Genomic DNA, 23,229 nt, shown 5'->3' with positions numbered 1-23,229 from the left:
CCAATGAGCGCCTGGTGGCTTCGAACTGCCGACCTTTTTGGCTAGCAGCCATAGCATTTAACCACTATGCCACCAGGGTTTCCACCTCAGATGAAGGGATAGCAAATTTTATAAAATCTACACGAAAGCTCATAAAAACTATAAGAAAACTCTAATGTCAAAGTTAAAGTAACTGAAACCTAGAAAGGTTGTAACTTGCCTATGTTTAAAAGAAAACAAAAAACAAAACGTGATTGATGGCAGAAATAGAAGTACAATTAAGGCTTGCTTGTGTTCTATTACAGCTTTCACAGTATGGTACTATAATATAGTCCCATGAATAGTTAATTTCTGTGGAAAACACAGATGTGACAAAATTTTTATGTCATCGAGTAGGCCAGTTAGCACAGTTAATGAGATCAGGATCAAATGTTCAAATCTGCTCTAGATAAGAGATTTGCCTGAGAAAAGTGTTGCTTGATGGCTATAGTTTGCATGCTATAATAGAATCACTGCCCACTGTCTTAAAAATATGTAGTGTTAACTGACAGAACATGTAATTCAATGAAAAACTATCACTACCTTAAAAAAAAAAAGACAGCCAGAGCTTAATGATAATCAGTAATATTTATGACTTGAGTAGCATATACACAGGCAAAAAAAATGTACATAAGACAGAGAACCATACCGAATAAAATTTACAAAAAGAAAGTAGAAAACAAGAATTTCATTCTGCTTTTTAAGTATACTTCACACGGTCGCTATCTTTACGGCTTCTATTACTCTGAAATATTTAGTACAGCTTTCACTATATCAATACATATTCCACTTAATTATTTAAAAATAAATACTAGTACAATCATAAACCCCAACCCATTGCTGTCAAGGCGATTCTGACTCATAGTGACCCTACAGGACAGAATAGAACTGCCCCATAGGGTTTCCAAGGAGCGCCTGGTGTATTTGAACTGCTGACCTTTTGGTTGGCAGCCATAGCTCTTAACCCACTACACCACCAGGGTTTCCAGTACAATCATTTTTTATTTTTTAAAGTACAATCGTAGGAAACATAGAACTCATAAAACCCGTTGCCTTCAAGTCGATTCTGACTCAGGAAACACACAACCTTAAAATATGGGTCATTCTACTCAAGATTTTGGTCTAAAAGGTGAAAGTTAACATGGTCTGAATGAAATCACAACTTCCCACATACAATCACACAAAATATACTGAAAATTTACAACATTAACTGCTGTTATTATGGTAAGTAAGTAATCCTATTCTATTGGCAACAAACAACGCTTATCTAAATACTTTACACTTTCTTTCAAGTAAAAGGAAATATAAGGAAGCACTATAAAACCAGCAAACATTGAAATTTAGGCATTCCCTAGATTAGAAAAGAGTTTGTCATTATTATGCCTCCTGAACTTCGGAATGCAGCACTACAGGTTTACAACAGGAAAAAAGCATTACTAAATACAAACCTAACCCCTACAAGTTCAAGATTCTTTCCTGATGAAACTGTTTAGAATTAATTATACTAATGAAGCTGTTGCAAACAGATTTAGCACATAGATAAGGAGGTACTAAAACTTTATTAATAGCACTTTGGAAATAAACACAATTTATTTTAAGTCTTTGTATTGTTATTCCTCTCCTGCTACCCCTTTAAAAGGAAAGAGCTGTCAGTTATAAACCTAAGTTTAATATACCTACCAAGCCACCTCACAGGACCCTGTCTCTAACTCTGCCAAGGGAAACAAAAGGCCAATATTTCCTTTTTTTTAACCCTCAAAGTTTTCTGAAACTAAAAGGAAACAGACAAAATTAAGAAATTCTAAAAAATAAAAATCAATCAGATGTTCCATGTAAGGAAATGAGTGCTTATAGCAACAGTAACCCTTAGTCTAATGAAGTAAAGAAAACGATTTGGGGGAGGGGAAAGGGAGAATAAAGTCATTATCACTAACTGGTAAAATTAAAGTCAAAGGTAGAATGAAAGTGGTCAGCATATTTTAATCTACCTCTAAAACTAATAACTTTATACATCCTTCTTTGCTTGGCTATTGGAAAGCTGAGAGCCAGACTTGGGGCATATGTCTTGCTACTTCATCATGAGAGATATCATTGCTGATGTCAGATGGATCTTGGCTGAAAGCAGAGAATACCAGGAAGGTGTTTACTACCTGTTTTTATTGACTATGTAAAGGCATTTGACTGTGTGGATCACAATAAATTATGGATAGCATTGTGAAGAACTGGAATTCCAGAACACTTAGTTGTGCTCAGGAGGAACTTGTGCATAGACTAAGAGGCAGTCATTCAAACGGAACAAGAGGATACTGTGTGGCTTAAAATCAGGAAAGGTGTGTGTCAGGGTTGTATCCTTTCATCATACGTATTCAATCTGTATGCTGAGCAAATAATCTGAGAAGCTGGACTATACGAAGGAGAATGCAGCATCAGGGCTGGAGGAAGACTCATTAACAACCTCCGTTATGCAGATGACACAACTTTGCTTGATGAAAGTGAAGGGGACTTGAAGCATTTACTGATGATCAAAAACCACAGCCTTCAGTATGGATTACACCTCAATATAAAGAAAACAAAAATCCTCACAACTGGACCAATAAGCAACAGCATGATAAATGGAGAAAATAGTGAAGTTGTAAAGGATTTCCTTTTACTTGAATCCATGATCAATGCCCGTGAAAGCAACAGTCAAGAAATCAAATGACATATTGCATTGGGCAAATCTGCTGCAAAAGACCTCTTTAAAGTGTTAGAAAGCAAAGATGTCACTTTGAGGACTAAGGTGTGCTAACCCAAGCCATGGTATTTTCAACTGCCTCATATGCATGTGAAAGATGGACAATGAATAAGGAAGGTGGAGGGAGAATTGATGCCTTTGAATTATGGTGTTGGTGAAGAATACTGATGTCTTAGTCAACTAGTACTGCTATAACAGAAATACCACAAGTGGATGGCTTCATCAAAGAGGAATTTATTTTCTCACAGTCTAGTAGGTTACAAGTCCAAATTCAGGGCGTTGGCTCCAGGGGAAGGCTTTCTCTCTGGAGGAAGGTCCTTGTCCTCAATCTTCCCCTGGTTGAGGAGCTTCTCAGGTGCAGGGACCCCATGTCCAAAGGACGCATTTGCACCTGGTGCTGCTTTCTTGGTGGTATGAGGTCTCCAACTCTCCTCTTGCTTCCCTTTCCTTTTATCTCTTGAGAGATAAAAGGCAGTGCAGACCACACCCCAGGGAAACTCCCTTTACATCAGGATCAAGGATGTGATCTCAGTAATCCTCTCAACATAAAATTACAATCACAAAATGGAGGACAACCACACAATACTGGGAATCATGGCCTAACCAAGTTGAAACACACATTTTTGCAGGGGATAGAATTCAATCCATGACAACTGAATATACCATGGACTGCCAGAAGAATGAACAAATCTGTCTTGGAAGAAGTATTGTCAGAATGCTCCTTAGAAGCAAGGATAGTGAGACTTCATCTCATGTACTTTGGACTTGTTATCAGGAGGGAAGACATTATGCTTGGTAAAGTAGAGGGTCAGCAAAAGTGAGGAAGACCCTCAATGAGATGGACTGACACAGTATAGCAACGATTGTGAGGATGGCACAGGATGAGGCAGTGTTTTATTTTGTTATACATAGGGTCATTATGAGTTGGAACCAACTCGAAGGCACCTAACAACAACATTTTCCAATATGCATGCAAGCTATATACTGACTGATTCACTCCTGGCTTTAAATAATTGTCCTATTCCTATATTTTTCTTAATTACTGGTAAATCATTTTTTAAAAATATATCAATATACATACATATTCACATATATAAATGCAAAGCTGATTTGAACAGCTGAAACCATATTTTTTCTGAAAGTTTGATAAACATAATGTGTTTATCTATGACTTCTTTCCATATTTATGTGAGAATTAAGAATCACCCCAGGTTCCTTTACATAAAAATGGAACTTGTTTTGATCTATTACTTACAAAACTTTGAGAAAAATCTAATTCCTCCATATTACCAGTTGTTACCATGATGCCAGTTTTGTTTAGATATTCAACTGTGAAATAAATATTATGTTCATTTAAATAAAATTGAATAAAAATTTGAGCTTTCAGTAAACTGAAGTTTGTTATTAGTACTTTCCCCTCTCTCTTCCTAGAGTTGTATAACATTCCAGGGATACCTGTATTCCATTTAAAATAAATTTCTGTGTACCTTCATAGAACAGTCTACCTTTTTGTCTTGATAGAAACATGGATCTCCTTGAAGCACACAACTTTCTTCATATTTCTCTTGAGTAGATACTACACATTCTTCCATGCATCACACTACAGTATTCTTGTTTTGATACATCTGGCTATATTCCACTCTTCAATATATAGCTTTTATCTATTTTTTAGGTCATTTTCCACTGTGGCACTTATAGTGAGTACCCCAACATATGCCAGCATTTTGAGGGACAAAATCCAAATGGATATTCAATACTTTAGTTTGATAAGTCTTTGACTTCATATCTAGTGGCCCTCACCTCCTCTCAATTCCAGCCACCCACTTCTGAGACAATGCCTCCAACACTGTCATTGCTCAGGACTGAGTGCTTCACCTCTGACATCTTTAACAGCTGTATTCTACTTTCTGATTACAACCGTCTTTCCTTTCTCAAATATTCTTATTCAATTACACTCTATAATCTTCTAAAAATGTATGGTTTCTGGATTCATCTTTTTTATTGCAATATATATGTTCCTTCAACTTTATTTCCTACCCTCTTTAGCCTATCTTATCATTCACTATTTCATCAACTCTTTTGCTAGTCCCTCAACATCTCTGTTCTTTGTCCTTTTAGTCCTGCAAATCCATAATCCTGAATCATTTCAGTCTTTGCCTTCTGTGCTGCTACAGCTGAATGTGTTAAAGAAACAAATGTATGGCATCCACCCTCAGTTAAGTCCTCCGGATTGCTTGACTTTGTTCTTTCCCTTCTGCTTATTCAGTTATTTTTCCCATTCTGTTCAGAAGCTACCCTAAATCTTTATCATGCCTTTCAAAGGGTCTTGCCCTCTCATTTCCAGAAGACTACATCAACTCCTACTTTACAGAATAAAATAATGAAATCATTAATTGTGGACTCGAATTCATTTACATTCACTGTTCTTCTCTACTCCTGTCTATGAGCACAAGGTGATCATCTGCCTGTTCAAGCCAAGCTCTTCCACAGACACTCTATATTCCATCTCTTCCTATCTCCTCTAGACTCTTGTTCTATTGAGCATTTTTTCTACATAGGCTACTTCCATTTAGTCCATAAACATGCTTAAGTATCTACCATTTTTGAAAAACAAAAACAAGACCCTTAATCTACTTTTTTTTCTTTTCAAATATAACTACCATGTTTCTTATTCTAGTTTCTTTAAAGATTACTCTACAGTCTAAACTGCTATGCTTCTTTACCTCTTAATCACTCTTTAATTCACAGAAAACTGGCTCCTATATTTAATACTCTACTGAAAGTACTCTTCTGGAGGACACTAATGACCATCTAATTGCAAACATAAAAAGGATATTTTTACTACTTATCCTAATCTGCAAGGAACACCTGACTTTTTTTTTTTCTTTTTGGAAATCTTCCTTGGTTTCAGTGATATCATACTTTTTAATTTTCCTCTAACCTCTTTGACTTCTTGTTTAAGATTAAATTTATCATAACATTCATTGAACAGTAACATAAGCCAAATATTGTGCTAAGAGCGATACATACTTAAAACGACCCTTTGAGGTAGCTACTATTATTCCCATTTTACAAAAAGGAAATGGACTTGGTAAGGTTCATTGATATAAAGTCATACAGGACATGGTTGTCTAACTGTAAATCCAAGTAGCTTTAACTTCTATGGAAACCCTGTTGGCATAGTGGTTAAGAGCAATGGCTGTTAAGCAAAAGGTCAGCAATTTGAATCCACTAGGCGCTCCTTGGAAACCCTACAGGGCAGTTCTACTCTGTCTTATAGGGTCACTATAAGTTGGAATCACTGAGTCTTTTTCAAATATTTTTTTACCATGATCCACTGTGAGAATATATTTTAAATATAGCCCAATACAAAATCTCACCTTTGTCTCTCTTTTTCCCTTTCCACAAACACAACACAAAATTGAAACAGAAGCATCACAATGTTTACCTTTACTACATGAGATACATTCTGCCATTTTTGATTTTATTCTATTTCTTTTCATTAAAACATGATATAATTTTTTATTTTTTTTATGTCCTACTGAATTAATTTTAGAACTACTCCTGGAACATAAATTAAGTCTATTAAAAATCCTTTAGGACATTCCTTTAGAAACTCCTTACCTTGTATTATAGTAGGTGAAGGGTTATTGTTACTGATATTCATGTACTATTAAAAAAATATATCATTTCAGAGGTAGTATTTAGATAGGCAAATAGTCCAAGAGTGGGTTTGGCGGGGATAGTCCAACAGGTAAGTGAGCTCCATTTAGACAGCGATAGAGTTACATAAATTTTGTAATTTGATGGGAGTGCAAACTTACCAAACATAAGAAGGAAAAGAGATAGAATGATGAATATTTTATGCTTGAATTATTTTAAAACTACAAAAATGTTTTAAGTCTATATTGTTTAATTTCATTGAGGTATTTCCTCATTCATCATTGTGAAATCAGGTAAAAATATTTGCCAAACCAACTACATTTCATTAAAAAAAAAAAAGAGGCTAAAAATAATTTTACCTGTAGTATATTCGAAGTGTCTGGATTTCTTCCTCCAGTATTTTGTATTGTTGAACTGCAGCTTCTCTAGCTTGTTGCATAGATAATAACTTTGCCTGAAAGTAATTAATATTTTAAGAAAATTTAATATAGTTTTGGTGTGTTAAAATATAGCACTACGTTATGAAGCTTTAAATCTTAAGTTTCTGGTAGTTTTAAAGTGTATCAATATTTTTAGCAGTGCCTCATAATTTACCACAAAAGAGTACAATTGTATCAATTATAAAAACCCTAAAGAGATGAACATATTAAATTTACCAACTTTGCTCATTACTAAACTTTAGTCTTATTTATCTATATCATCAGATATGTTTATATGCCCTTCTGCAATGTTTAACTTTATACAGAGAATTCAGAATGTGGAACATGGGTTCAGAGCAATATCTAGAGTAGAGATAAGCACAATGGGTGTTTCACATACAAATTTAATGCGGCTCCACTGCTTAATCACACTAGATTTTCTTTTAACTTTATTAAGAGTAGAACTCAGAAAATTCTAGATATGTTGCCAGGCCATCTTCCATATTTCATATAAAAAAAATTCACAACACTACAACCTGAATCTTACAGATATAATTTAACCTTTTCAATTCCTTTTCTGCAGAGACAAAAAAAAAAAAATCCCTAAAGGGATAATGTTAGGCACCCTGAATGCTAGAGACATTTTATTTAAGGGGCTGTATTATCTCTCTCTGACTATAATATAATGTTTTAAAGAATCTACCAGTATTTTTTAATAGGGTTCAAATTAGTTGTATTAATTAAAAGAACAAAAATTTATTCTTCACAGTTTTGGAGACCAAAAGTCCAAATCAGGATCTCAAGCCTTGTTGATTCCTTCCTTGCCAATAGCCCTGGGCATTCCTTGGCTTGTACATGATCCTCACATGGTGTCTGTTCTCTCCCATGGGTGTCTCTTTGTCTATTCTGGTCTTTTTATAACTCAGAAGCTAGTTTAGGATCCCATCTACACTGGTATGACCTCATTAACATAACAAAAGAAAACCCCTGTTTCCAAACAGAATCATGTCCACGGGTACAAGGACCAGGAAGCAAATACATTTGGGGGGGACACAGTTGAATCCATAACACTAGCAATTTAAAAAATTTGTCACCTCTCATCCTCATTCATAACTTAAATTATGGTAGTGGTATGCTAGGTTTCAATCTTGTCTATTCAAAGTTTAATTTGCATGAAAAGATTGTCTTTCCCTTTACATGGTTCTCAATAGATCATTAAAAATGGCTGCAGTAGCACATCGACAGGGAACTGCCAGAAATTCAAGCTAGATTCAGAAGAGGACGTGGAATCGCTGCTGATGTCAGATGGATCCTGGCTGAAAGTAGAGAATACGAGAAAAATGTTTACCTGTGTTTTATTGAATATGCAAAGGCATTCGACTGTGGGGACCATAACAAATTATGGGTAACACTGTGAAGAATGGGAATTCCAGAACACTTAATTGTGCTCCTGAGGGACCTGTCCATACACCAAGAGGCAGTCGTTCAAACAGAACAAGGGGACGCTCTGTGGTTTAAAGTCAGAAAAGGTATGGTCAGGGTTGTTTCCTTTCACCATACTTAACCTGTGGAAACTCTGGTGGTGCAGTGGTTAAGAGCTATGGCTGCTAATCAAAATGTTGGCAGTTCGAATCCACCAGGTGCTCCTTAGAAACCCCATGGGACACTTCTACTCTGTCCTGTAGGGCTGCTATGAGTTGGAATTGACTTGAGGGCAATGGTTTTTTGGTTTTTTTTTTAATTCAATCTGTATGCTGAGCAAATAATCTGAGAAGCTGAAAGAACATGGCATCAAGATTGGAGTAAGATTCATGAACAACTTGCAATATGCAGATGACACAATCTTGCTTGCTGAAAGCAAAGAGGACTTGAAGCATTTACCGATAAAGATCAAAGACTAAGTGAACATTAGGTAATGCTACTTTTTTATTTAAATAATGGATAATTATAAAAGCATGCAGTGGTTTGGATATTTGCATATAGTTTAGTCACCAATATATTAATTTGTACTCTCTTTCCTCTAGACAAATTCTAACAGTTACTTCATAATTAAATTTAAGAATTCTTAAATTGCTTTAACACGCATTTTCCATAATTATTGATGAAACAGTCTTAAAAATTAATAAAAAATGTTTAGAATAAAAATGGGTGGTTGGTTTTTGATGTCAATCACTAACAGCTTTAACAATTGTATACTATAAAACGCGACTGAAATAGTAACTTCAAAGACACATACCCACTGAGATTAATGGCAAGTCAAAAAAAAAAAATCACATAAAAAAAGGACATATCACATTCAGTTTACAAAATGTAAGAAATCCTGTTCCATTTATTTAAGGAATAGCAGGTTAAAAGAGAATTAGCTAAATAAATCTATGCCAATGCTAAATACCTTGGATGAGTATTTTGAAGTATATTACCTTGTATCTCTGCAAAAAGAAAACCAATGTTCTAGCAGGAAAATGCCAAAATGAAGAATTTACCTAAGAAATTTCTACAATGAATATGGGATTGTGAGCACTTTACTTAAATTCCTATGCTTTAGTTAATACTGATGATTTCATTTTCTCCTCCCATATTTAGATGGCTAATGAACCCTGGGCGTTATGTCATAGCAATCTACTCAATTTCTTATTTCTATTGTCTAATCTTCCATCTAGGCCCTGGCAACTCTGTTCAAGGCTATTATAAACTTTCTGGCTTTACGACCGCCTTTTTTACTGTATCAGATATATGCTCATATGACTAGCATTACTTCTTTGGGGAAATACCCTAACTCTATTCCACAGTGACAGTGATCTTGTTCAGTCCTCATTGCTATGATAAACTTTCTTCCCCACCATCTCAGCACCAAAGGTAGGTACATAACATAGGTTGTCTAATTGGAGCACTCCATGTAGCCTCAGAGACAGGTTTAGCGCTGAACAGGAGAAGAAAACTGTATTCTAATGATACCAGTTTTATTCCTGGATCCAGGTATGCTAGAAGACAGATTCAGCAGATCCAGATTCACCTCTTAAGACTTCCAAATGGATGAATACTCTTCTTTTGGCTTAGGCTAGTTATGGATTGAATTGTGGCCCCTGAAAGTATGTGTTGGAATCCTAACCCCAAACCCCTGGATGCAATCTAATGCAATGTAATCATCTTCCATAATGCAACCTAATGTAATGCAATCAATCAATCACTTCAGGTCATACCAGTGTAGGGTGGATTCTAAACCTTATCATTTCTGAGTTATATAAAAAGCAGCACAGATATAGAGACACATGCACACACTGGGGAAGACAGATGCCATGTGATGATCGCCAAGGAATACATGGAGCTAACAATAGGGAAGGAATGGATACGGTCAAGACCCAGATTTGAACTTTCAGCTTCCAGAACTGTGAGAAAATAAAGTTCTGTTCTTTCAAGCCGATCAACTGTGGTATATGTGTTTCAGTAGCACTAGGAAACCAAGACAGCTAGTTTGAGTTGGATGCCTGTTATGCAATGTAAAAATATATAATTAATTAAAATGTTCTGCTTACTTCTATTAATTTTATTGCACTTCCTAGATTTATTATTAATATATATTTCCATCACTCTATAGGTCAAAAAATAAATTTCATATTAAAAAAAATCACAGAATTGGCTAACAAGATATTTCTCCTGTTTTCTTGGCATCCTATTTCCCCTATTTCTGGCAATTACTTTTGTAAAATTATATGTATTCAGTTACGTGTATACTCATAAAATAAATGTATGAATTTTAAAAAACTAACAAATATCAAACAGTGTAAGAGAATATACAATGAAAAGTAAATCACTGTTTTCACCTCCAACCCTCAGTACTAACAGCTTCCTCTCACGATATTACTAGTTACCTATTTATTATATATGTTTTAGAGGTGTCTATGCAACTACAAGCATATATGTATATTTACAAGTAAATACACCTATTTACAAAACTGATATAATTCTATACACACTGTATTAAACCTTACTTTAAATTTTAGACATATTTTGCAGCATATTAAAAAACAAAACAAAAAACTTTCATTCACCTCAACCCATTTATCACACTCACCAGTCATATTCCTTCCATCTCTTCCGATCCAAAAGTAAACCACTTCCATGAATTTGGGTTCATCATTTTCAAGAATATTTTGGACTATATTTTAATTATAAGATTATAATATGCTACATGAATATTTTATACTATGTTTACTATAAAAACCAAACCTGCTGCTGTTGACTTGATTCTGACTCATAGCGACCCTATAGGACAGAGTAGAACTGCCCCATATGGTTTCCAAGGAGCAGCTGGTGGATTCAAACTGCTGACCTTTTGATTAGCAGTCAAGCTCTTAACCCTGCGCCACCTATATTTCATACTATATCTTACCATATGGCTATATACTTAAAGATAACATCTTATTGTTTAGAAGTTTTTTAACTATATAAATAATACTCTATGTATGTCACAGACATTTGCTTTTTTAGTATACTTTTCATACTTATTCATGTTGATACATGTATTCATTCTGGTAAGATTTATTGTTATACATGTATATTGTAATTACAGATATGTTTGGACTTATTTCTACTTATTATTTCATGTTTTATGTTAGCATCCTTTTTCTTCCCTGACATATGCTGGATTAAGTTTTCTATATTTCCCCTTTTCCTGTACTGTACAGAAACTGTATGCTTACATCCTACCTTAAAAGTTTTGATAAATGTAAAAAAATACATTTTTGAGAAAAGCCTACAGTGAGTCAGGATTTCTTCATATTGTCATAGTTTTTGGCAAACATTTTATACAAGTATAGCACTTTTTCTACTTATAGACACAGTTTTAGGAAAATGTTTATCAAAGTAAAGCCTGCATGCACGAAAAAGTAGAAAATGTTATGTGTACACATGAATTTTTTAAAGTCAGGCTTACTAAACTGTAATTTACAAAGAGTAAAAATGTACCCATTTATCTATATACATGTGGATGAATTATTTTCAAGGTCAGGCTTACTGAGTTTTAATTTAAACAGAAAAAAGTTTAGTTTTGTAAATTTTGACAAATGTATAGAACCGTGTAACAACCATTACAATCATGTTATTGAATATTTCCATTACCCCAAAGTGTTTCCTGTGCACCACTGTAGTATATGTCCTCCCCTTTTCAACTGGCCTCTGGCATCAACTGATATGATTTTTGTTCCTATAATTTTGCCTTTTCTAGAATGTTATAAAAATGGAATTATACAGTACATAGCCTTCTGAGTCTGATTTCTTTCTCTTAGCATAATGACTCTGAGATTCATTCATATTTCTGATAACTATCAATAGTTCATTCCTTTATATCACTAAAGTAGTATTTCATGGTATGAAACGTACAAACAAAAAAAAACCAAACCCAGGGCTTTGACAGCTTTGACAGTCAATTCCGACTCACAGCAACCATATATGACAGAGCAGAACTGCCCCCATAGAGTTTCCAAGGAGCACCTGGAAGATTCAAACTGCTGACCCTTTGGTTAGCAGCTGTAGCACTTAGCCACTATGCCACCAGGGTTTCCTGAAATGTGCAACAATCTGTACATCCATTGACTAGTCGACAGACATTTGGATTGTTTTCAGTTTGGGCAATTATTAACAGCTGCTATAAATAACTGCATATAGGTCACTGAGTAGAACTACACCTTCATTATTCACGGATAAATATTTAGGAGTGGGATTGCTGGGTTGTATAGTAAGTGTCTGACTTTATAAAAAATTGCCAAACTTGTTGCCTAAATTGAAATAAACTTAAAACATCTGTGCTTAACTACAAAAGCAATGCACTTGTTGAATGCCCACTATGTGTTGGGTATTGTATCAAGTGCTTGAAACACATTTCTATAGTCTATCCACATAATCAGTCTATGAAGTAGTTCCTATTATTCCTATTTTGTAGGTGACAAAATCAATGTTCATGGAGGTTAAGGTACTTGTAAATGTAACAAAGCCAGTGACTGATAAAACAAATACATATTCAGATCTGTCTGGTCCAAAATACATATTTTCCCCTTATACCACATTAATTCCTCACAATATTCCAGGCACCAGAAGAAAGGGGGGGGGGGTGGTCTCTATTTTGTTCTCAAGAACATATACAAAAAGATTCTATTCAGGAGTTTGAAAAACAATATAAATGTGTGGGTTCACAAATACTTGCTTTATTTATAAATGTTACAGCCACAGTTGCAGGGGAGAGGGCAAGTAGATAGGTACCAAATATTTTTGAGCATTTAGGATTTTTTATATATCACCCATGGCTTTCCACATATTATTTCAATTTTGTTCTTTATACAAACTCTTCCTGAACTCCATCTCGATCCCTCCTCTGCAAGACACGAATGGGAGAAACTTGTTGCTGTACTTCTGCTAATTATCTGCATTATTTGCATTTGTTTTTGATCCATACAATGTCATTGGAAATCCTGGTGGCATAGTGGTTAAGAGCTACAGCTGCTAACCAAAATGTTGGCAGTTCAAATCCATCAAGTGTTCCTCGGAAACTCTATGGGGGCAGTTCTACTCTGTTCTATCAGGTCACTATGAGTCAGAATTGACTTGATAGCAGTGGGTTTGGTTTTTGATTTTTTTAATGTCATTGGCATGAGGGAGTCTTGTGACTAAGAGTCACGGATGCAGTTAGTCTTAGTAACTGGGGCAACCAGGAAGTCATGGCTGGACTTTCTTAGCTGGATCTTCTGTTTACCAACGCCACATTCAAATTGTGTGGCTGGTACACCTCTAACTGTATAAACAATACAGATATTCTTTTGCTTCCTCCATAAAAATTTGCCTATAAAACAATTTGTCTTCCTGACTAAGACGTGTTCTCCTAAAGCCACTAATTTTACTTCAGTAACAAAAAGAAAATTCCTAAGCATATATAATCACAATTATACTTTTACAAACTTTCTAAACAAATATGTTTTAAAACTTATTGCCAAATCTCATCAAATCTAAGGGGTTATTTTTAAAACATACAGAAAAATACTGCCATTTATACTTGTTAGGATACCATCTATTGTAACAAGAACCCAGCAATGTTAACATTGGGAAATACATGCATCTTAGCATCAATGAAGTAATGGTTCTAACTTAGTATATTTCCCTCCTCCAATACAAAAAAATTTCCTCTGACAAAACCAAATATTGTCTGTCTGTAGCATGTGTTTAAAGTTTTCTTATCTCTCCACGCTGCCCACACACAAACACCCTACCTTGTCCTTTTCTCTTGAGCAGTATTCTTTATTAAATAAAGAACTCCAACATTATTGATACTTTTGTTTTATTTTCTACTTAAGGAATCCTTTAAGTTTTGATTGCAATCTCTAAGGATGCATTCTATAAGTTTATTGGCCTTCCAGCTAACTTTCATACTTTCCAATATGGAATAGGTGTTGCTTAAACACCTAGAAAGAGCAGCTGAACTAATTTGGGGTAAAACACTGATACTCATTATTCAGTAACAGAGTAATTGACAGTAGTGAAAGTTTGAATAACAATCAGAGTGTGCTTTACATCTTCAGTATCCTCTTACTATACCTTAACTGATTTAAAAAAAGTTAGTTAACTGATGTTAGGTATTATAGTTAAATGCTTATTCTCAAAATATGCCTATTTTGAGCAATGTCATCAAAATAGGACAACCATTTTTACTGCTACTATATTAGAAATGAATTCCATTGCTTTCCTGGAGTTTTATCTAGTGACTTAGAAGGCTGGACAAAGACTATACTGTTCACATTGGCGAACACTATTTGTTATGAGTATTGTGGAGAAACCACTTTTATCTTACTTAAAATCTTGTTATGTTTGGTTTAAATGTGTCTTTAATAGTTACAGTCTGATATACTTAAGACTTCTTTTTTTTTTTTTTCCTTTGGTAACTCCAAGACAGTTAATGGAAATCTGTTCTTATCAGAGAACACAGACACTTTATATTATGTATGATAGCTGCTAAATAAAGAAACATACAATACAAATTAAACCACAGAACCAAATGATTTTGGAACAGGATAGGATCTTAGAGGTAATACAGTCCTGTACTTTTATAGATATATAAACTATTCTAAGACAATATGTTAAAGGAAACATTTAGAAATTGTCCAAGGTTTCAGAGCTAAAAGTCAGATTACAAGTAGCCAGAAAACATTGCTTACTCTACCATTCGGTAACAGAGTAACTGACAGTAGTGAAGTTTAAAGAATAATCAGAGTATGCTTTATAGCACCCCTTACTACACCTTAACTGATTGAAAAAAAGTTTCACATTTCAATATAGTATAATTTAATATATATATTAACTGTTTTAATAGAACTATTTTACAGAGTAATCATAAATATACATGATTGCATTAAACGTATCTATGTTGTTGTTGTTATGTGCTATCGAGTTGGTTTAGATTCATAGCGACCCTATAGGACAAAGTAGAACTGCCCCAAAGATAGGGTTTCCAAGGAGCAGTTGGTGGATTCGAACTGCTGACCTTTTGATTAGCAGCCACGCATCTATAAGATATTTAATTAGATACCTTCAACCAGGGACGGATTACCTAATAAGCAAGGTATGCACGGGCTTACTTGTACTTACTAATCTGTGGTACACAATTTCACTAGTTTTCAATGTGGTAAAGACCAGTGAAGCTGTGTATTACAGATTAGTAAGCAGAAGTAAGCCCCATGCGTACATTGCTTATTGGGTAATCCACCCCCATCTTCAACAATACGTCTAATTAGAAAAATTTTCAAACAACGTGGTTATGGCCATCCTACTATTTTATGTTTTAATCTCAGCAGCAGGTTAAGTGCCTAGTGGAAAAGAAACATAATATCTTGTAAAAGGATACTAAAAGAAACATAATATCTTCTAAAAGGATACTAAAATATTAAAAGCTAATTTCAGAGGGATAAAATGACTGGATGTCAGCTATGGCCCCTGCCAATTACACCCCCTATTCCTAGGGAGACTTCGATTGCTTGCCACGCTGCATTGCTCTTTAGATTTCTGAGATGTTGTTATGTTTTTCCTCCTGTCATGCCTACCAGTTTATCAGATAAGGGATGATCAAGTTCCTGACTCAAAAGCAGTCATATACAAACTGTCTAGTAATCTGTGAAGTGGTATGACACGAGAGAGAGAAGAAAACAGCTTCTAATGGAAGCAGAAATCAAAACATTCATAGGCAGAAAATGATTCATGGACAGTGAGCAGAAGCCATGAAACAGAGAGCAGGGAGAATTATGCCAGAAAGACAGTTCAGCACAGTAGTTAGGAGCATGAGCTGTGGAACCAGAACGGCTGGGATTACATCCTGGCTCCACTGATTACAAGCTCTATGACCTTGGCAAGTTCAAAATTGAAACATTCCCCGTTACTGCATTTAACAATGTAAACCCTCTAGGAAAAAAATCCTCAGCAAATTCAACAGTAGAAATTGAAATATTCCCCACTATTCCATTTAACAATGTGAACCTTTTAGGAAAAAAAAAAAAAATCCATGGAATTGGAGAACCACTTGTTAGGAAATGATGATTTACTTAACGCTTCTCTATTTGTCAGGTTATAGCCAGCTGCAGAGTCAGAGTTATAACCCAGAACTCTTCAGTACTAGTTCAGGAAATAATCCAAAGCATTAACTACTTCACCAACCTGTTCCCCATCTTCAAACATGCCGTTATATCGTATGGTGATGATTCCAGAGGTGACACTGTTGACTCCAATTTTTAGCTCTTTTTCCATTCACTGTCATTTATTTTAAAACCTTCTCTTATTTTTAAATTATTTTATTTCTTCTTTTATTTTAGTGTCTGATATCATATACTCTTTAATCCATGAGTAATTTAACATCCTTGTCTTAAACCATTTCTTTGTCTATTAATTAAGATTGAATAGGCTTTAGCTTTTCCTTATGTCATTTAAGTTGAATGAACTCTATCTGAGAAGATATTATCAGGTCCTTAAATTTGCTGCTAGTTAGATGACAGATGTCGGCCCCCTGAGACTTCTTGACTATATCCCTGAAAGTCATTTATACTGATACGTACAAAACCACTGACCATCTCCTTGGCCTCCGTAATATCCATCTGGCCTTTAATGAGATTTGCCACTTTTACATCCACAAAGCAGGTTAGTCATGTAGTATTTATGCTCCTCAGAAAATACCTATTAAACTATTTAATTACTCTGTCCTACCGCCTATTCTTGAGGTCATTGCCTCAGAAAAAATAATTATATACCCAAAACACAGACACAGACACACACACACACGCAGACACACACACACACATTAAAAAGCATCAGCTGGAATGTGGATTCCCCAAAAAAGTCCATTCCCCTTTCTCATGGCATGATACATTCCTTTCACTAAGCTTGCTTTCTCTGGCTCTGCCTAAGAACATGAGCACACAGAGAAAATTAAATTCTTATTTAAACTCAAGAAGCAAACATTTCCCAAAATGACAATATTCCCCTCCTTTACACTTGAGTAGTAAACATTTCTCTACACGCCAGTGCCCTTCTATTTAGTTAGAATTTTAGCCAGCAGTATTTTGTTTATTTGTTCAGGATCATGTATGTTTTTTTTTTTTACTGCACCTATAGTATACTCCATCACCTGAACACCTGCTCAACTAAACTTGTCTTGCCAGCAAAAACTTCTGAAATTATGCAATCTGCAATTCAGTCCGTGGCAAGCACTTGGGTAGAATTTCTCCTATACCTTTCAACATATCTAGCAGACAATTGAAGAACTGCCTGCATAGAAATATTGCCAACTGAACAGTTAGTGAAGCAAGTTTCATCAAGTAAACTTGACTAACATTTTAGCTAAGGGCATTTGGTACATTCATGTTAAATAAGTACCATCATCACTGTCTACCAAATTAACCTTACATCCCTCTAAATTTTTCTGAATGTATTCAAAGGAAAATCAGTATGCTTACGTGATCTCTAATTCACACATTTTCATTCACCAAAATTTTTTATAGATATATGCTATAAAGAAAATATAGAAGACCTGGAAAGGGCTACTGAAAAATCAGCCGTGATAACTGAAAAAATACGTGCTCTTAATGTAAGGAAAACAACATTTTATTAAGTTAGATTTCACATGGTAATTTTTAAAAAGAGGAGACAAATAAGCAGATTTTTTGAACATGGACACATGAATAATAAGTAGCAAAACTTATAACTATAAAAAGCCTAAATATAAAGGTTTATAACCAAAGTTACATGAAAGATATTTTTACTGAAACAGTTCATAATTAAATAAGAGTACCAAAAGAATTCAGATAAAAGAAAAATTAATTCATAAGCCTCTCATTTGTTAAACAGTTTTATTCAGGTCTCTAAAACCACGTCAGTAAATTTACTGTTCATTTATTATAAAAATCATCAAGAAATAATCAAAATTATCTCAATAAAAAAAAAAAAAGTCTAAATCACATGTTAGAAAAAAACAGCCCAAGCAAGATTCCATGCATATACTAAAAGTATTCTGAAATACTTTAGTTTGTCATAATGGCACTAAAATAGGAAAACTAAAGCTTTTAGGAGAAGACAGTTTGCAGTTTTTAATCAAAGGAAGAGTGCTTGGTAAGGCCCAACTTCACTTATTTGACTCAACATATATGCAATAATTTAAACAAAAATTCTATATGAATAGTCTTCCTAAATGTAGAAACTGTTTGGGTGTTGTGCCTAAGCATGCGAAAAACATAAGAGAAAAGAAGTCCCTGTTTCCTTTTGGATGCTGTAGACAACAGCAACACAGCCTAGGGCACACTGCTGCGGGTTTTAACTGTTGTATGGAACTACTCAAAATGCTTTTGATCCATTTTATCTTGCAAGTTAGCAAAGAAATGTTGCAATAAGAAACACCAACAAAGATCTGAAAAAGTTAAGCTCTGGATTACCATATTGTGTTCTCCTGCCATTCAATGCTTCATACAAAGGCAGTGGTATTCAAAGTAAAAAAAAAAGTGGGGGGAGAGAGAAAAAAGAGAAACTGGTCTCACAAAGTGCAAAGTACAAAGTAAATAATATTCTTCTACATCCCTTCTCTTTCACAGATTGGATGTAAAAAGAGTTGCGGCAATTAGGCTTTTGTTAATTACCAGCTGTTGAAACAGATGTGTTGACTATCCTTATTAGTCAACAGCTGGGTGAGAAGAACAATTGATGCGCCCTAAAACCAACAACCAGCTGCTCTGCAGTAATTATCTCCAATTAATAATACAGGTGATAAAGGCAAAAAGCTCCCATCCCTCTATTTCAATAACTTCCGCAGTTTCAATAGCTATTCCTTTACCATTACACATTAAGAGAGGATACATTTATTACAACAAGTAAGGTAGATATATTAGAGCAGCATTAACTCTACAGTAGTTTCCATTATGCAATTTCTGGAGGGAAAATCAGACAAGTGCTAAGAGGAGAATCAGACATTCTGTAGGCTTTTATTTACCGTATTTCAAATGTCACTGCCAACTTACCTATCTAGTACTAACAATAACAGCTAAGCACTTAAGTTCTTTGAAAACGAGAACCATAACTAAAATCTGTTCTTTTTATTTCCAGGTGTTTTTGCTGATCATATTTTATAGTCAGGTCACTGAAGCAATATATTTCTTCTTGGTATGCCTAAATATTAGTGTCTTGTTCCCTAGCTTACATTTCCTAGGTGACTGATAGAAGCAATTTTACCAAACCCAAAAAGAATTTATTTCATCCCAGTAAACATTATTTTATGTATACAAAAAAAAGACATCAGTAAAACAAAGAAGTAGAAAAACAAAACCAGACTTATTTTTGTAGAAACTATTTTTTTATTTTATTTTTTTTATTTCATGATATAAACTGTTCCAGTTTCTAATTATGTTAATAAAATCACAATGGATCATACTAAATAGCAATAATTACATGTTTTTAATACTTTTTACTATCTTCTGTTTTTAGATACTCATATTAAAATTTCATTAAAAAAGCAATGTAAAATAAAGATTTAAGCAAGCCAGGCAATCCATCTCTGTCCTACAAAAGAGGCGTCTACAAGAATTTACAACCATATCTATTCACTAATTAGAGAACACTTAAAGACACTGCCTTTCTGAAAACAAGGATTAGAGCTGGATGAATACATGCCTTTCACAAACCTTCCTCATGTCTCTGTTGGGTCATCATAAGCAGCTTGTTCCTCCAGCATTGTACAGAAAAGCCTACTGATTATCACTTCTGAACGCCTCAGTCAGGCAGCAGGACGATTAACAGGCACAGAAACTTTAAATAACGTAAATAAATAAATAAATAAAATAACAGCAAACTTTCTAAAGCAATATACTTTAGGTTTCCACTTAGACACTATGGATGCCTGATATATTAAAAAAAAAAAAAAAAAGTGAGCTAGGAAACTCTTGCCACTATGTAATTATGGTTCCTAAAACAGAAATTTCAGCATTTAGATAATTACAAAACAAAAAGAGATCAGCATACTACAAAAAAATAAAGATTATCTCTATGAAACCAATTTCCTACTAGAATTTCTAATATTTAAGATTTTATAATTTACAGGGATTCCTTTGATACACGGAAGCTAACAAAACATGTAAATAGAGGAACTGTTAAATTTTATGTCTGACGATCTTTATTAGGCCCTTCTGTGATTTCTCAGTTCTAAGAAAAGACTGACTTTCTCAACACAGTAGCAGCAAGGGCAAGTATCTTCTACCCTTACATTGCATCAGCCCTCCTTTTCCTTTGAACTAGGCAGGAATATTTGAAAAGACAAGCCATATATAGCAGCCTATCACACACTCCTCTGTGGAAAGACAGAGGTCGTGGTTAACACCTGACAAGTCTACCACATCTTATTAACCATAAAGGGAAGTCACGGCTACTTCTGAAGCAAGACCGCTGTTCTTTTATCACTATACCCTAAGTGACCTAAACCAGAAGGGCAGAAGTGAAACCTATTTTGAAGCCACAGGAGCCCTGGTGGTGCAGTGGTTAAGACCTCAGCTGCCAACCAAAAGGTTGGCAGTTCAAATCCACCAGCCGCTCTTTGGAAACTCTATAGGGCAGTTCTACTCTGTTCTATAGGGTTGGTATGAGTTGGAATCAACTCAATGGTAACAGTTTTTTTTTTTTTTCCTCCAAAAGATTTGTTGTTCTGAGCCTCTGAGTCCACTCCTGATTCATGGCAACCCCAGGCACAATGGAACAAAATGCTATTCAGTCATGGGCCAGCCCCACAGCAGGTTGTTGATTGAACCGTTGTGATCCATATCATTTTTACTGGCTGATTTTTGGAAGTAGATTGCCAAGGACTTTCTTCCTAGTCTGTCTTAGTCTGGAAGCACACTGAAACCTGTTCGGCATCACGGCAACACACAAGGCTCCACTGACACAAAAGATTAACTGTTCTGCTTTTCATGCTTCCCTTCACCCTGTATTTGTATCTGCTTTAGCACCCATCTAATTTTATCTGCACTTTTGTACACTTATCTCCCCAATAGATGCCATTTTTTCCTTTTTATATTCCCAGCATGTAGTATATAACAAGCTCTCCTTAAACATTTCCAATTAACAAATAATATAAAAAATCAGATATCTTTGTCTAATAGTTGCACAAGTGGGTAAAATTTTATAAATATAAATCCTTTCACAAAAAGATATGTTTTATTTCTTCTAGACTGACCAAAGATACCACAAAGAATAGGAAAATCTACTGTCTTATCTAATCAACTTGGCTTTACTGAATCTCAGACCAAGACACTCACTTCAGTTTTGCATCATCTCATAATTGATATACTTAAGAGGTAAAGGAAAAACTTTCAAAAGTGGAAATAAGGCCTTTATCATCTTCCCCATTTACCTCCTCCATCCTTACTTGTTACTCCTACAGTTTACTTTAAATAGTTTAAAACAAGTTCCATGCCATTTAAAATTTTTTCTTATAGTAAATGATTTATATTTTGAAAATTCTTTTTTAACTCATATTACAATTAAGATTATCAGTGGTTTGGGTTCATCTACACATTTTAAGATACACTGGCTTCCACTGATTCTTACACACTGCCCTTCCCTCTTTTGAGATCCATTTTAACTTTCTTTTGGCCATAAAACTTCAAGTAATTCCCCCAGAAAAGATAAAGAGGTACTTTCTTAGCCTTGCTTGATTTAAAAAAAAAAAAAAGAGTCTTTGGCCCTCCTATATAGACGATATTTTGTGTAGATATACCAAAACAAAACAAAAAAAGATAGATATAAAAACTTAAATTACAGTTGTTTCCTCAGAGGTTTATGAACATAGTTCCAATGTCCTACTTTTCAGTGTTGCAGGTGAATAAATTTGATGCCAGTATGATGTTCTTTCCTTTGTTAAATAATTGATTCTATTCTGGAAAGGTGTAACATTTTCTCCTTACCATTAAGAATTGGTATTTTACCTAGATATGTCTATATACGTACCACATGTATATACAGTTACATAAGTAAATATGTAATTAAAATTTTTATTCTACCTGCCCTTGCAATCAGATAACTCAAGTCTTTCTTCAGCCCAGGTTAAGTTTTCTTCTATTATTTCTTTGAGTATGATTTCTCTCACATTTACTCCTTTCTCTCCTATTGATACTCATTTTCCAAATATTAGGGTTTCCTTGTTTATCATTTTACTTTTCTTTGTATTTTTTCTAGTGTTCTTCCCTTTGCTCTTCTAGATTACTAGTTAGATTTCTGTGCCTTGTTATAGACTGAACTGTGTTCCTTTGAAATTATGTGTTAGAATTCTCACCACTATGTCTGTGGATGTAAAACCATTTGGGGATTAAGGTTTTCTTTATTATTTTAATGAGGCCCTATCAGTGTAGGGTGTGTCGTAAACCTAATGAATTCTAAGTTATACGAAAGCCGTACAGACACAGAGACGAGCAAGCACAAACTGGGGAAGGCAGAAGCACATGTGAGGCTTGCCAAAAAACTGAGGAATAAGGGCTAGAGAAGCTGAGACAAGGATATTTCCACAGAGACGACAGAGAGAGTCTTCCCCTCTGGCTGGTGCCCTGACTTCTAGTGTCCTAAACTGTGGAAATAAATTTCTGTTCATTAAAGCTACCCACTTTGGTATTTCTGTTACAGCAGCACTAGGAAACTAAAACATCCTCATCATTCTTTTATTAGAATTACTCAAGTTTTTTTAAACTCTGGTATTTTTTTAAAAATCATTTCTATTTCTTCACACTTTTTTTTTTTGACTTTCCTTAAGAAATTTTATTTCAAATTATCTTTCTCTTCCTTCAATTAAGCAGCCTCAGTTGGAGCCAACTGTATCATAGAAGGTGGTCATTCTCCCTAAAGCAA

The 23,229-nt window shown here is 34.6% G+C and overlaps 1 protein-coding gene across 9 annotated transcripts in view; it reads right to left on the bottom strand.

The window, feature by feature from the left end:
• Positions 1-23,229, bottom strand: part of MIPOL1 (mirror-image polydactyly 1) — a 352,757-nt gene that overhangs the window by 116,430 nt on the left and 213,098 nt on the right. For all 9 annotated transcript variants that reach the window (XM_049899515.1, XM_049899512.1, XM_049899519.1 and 6 more), the window contains one exon: positions 6,775-6,869. In XM_049899515.1, the coding sequence (XP_049755472.1) occupies positions 6,775-6,869 (95 nt within the window). The remainder of the gene's footprint in view (positions 1-6,774; positions 6,870-23,229) is intronic.

This window comes from Elephas maximus, chromosome 10 (assembly GCF_024166365.1).
Source record: "Elephas maximus indicus isolate mEleMax1 chromosome 10, mEleMax1 primary haplotype, whole genome shotgun sequence".
NCBI classification, from domain to species: domain Eukaryota; kingdom Metazoa; phylum Chordata; class Mammalia; order Proboscidea; family Elephantidae; genus Elephas; species Elephas maximus.
The sequence above is the reverse complement of the archived record's forward strand: the minus strand, read 5'-3'. Positions and strand labels throughout refer to the sequence as shown.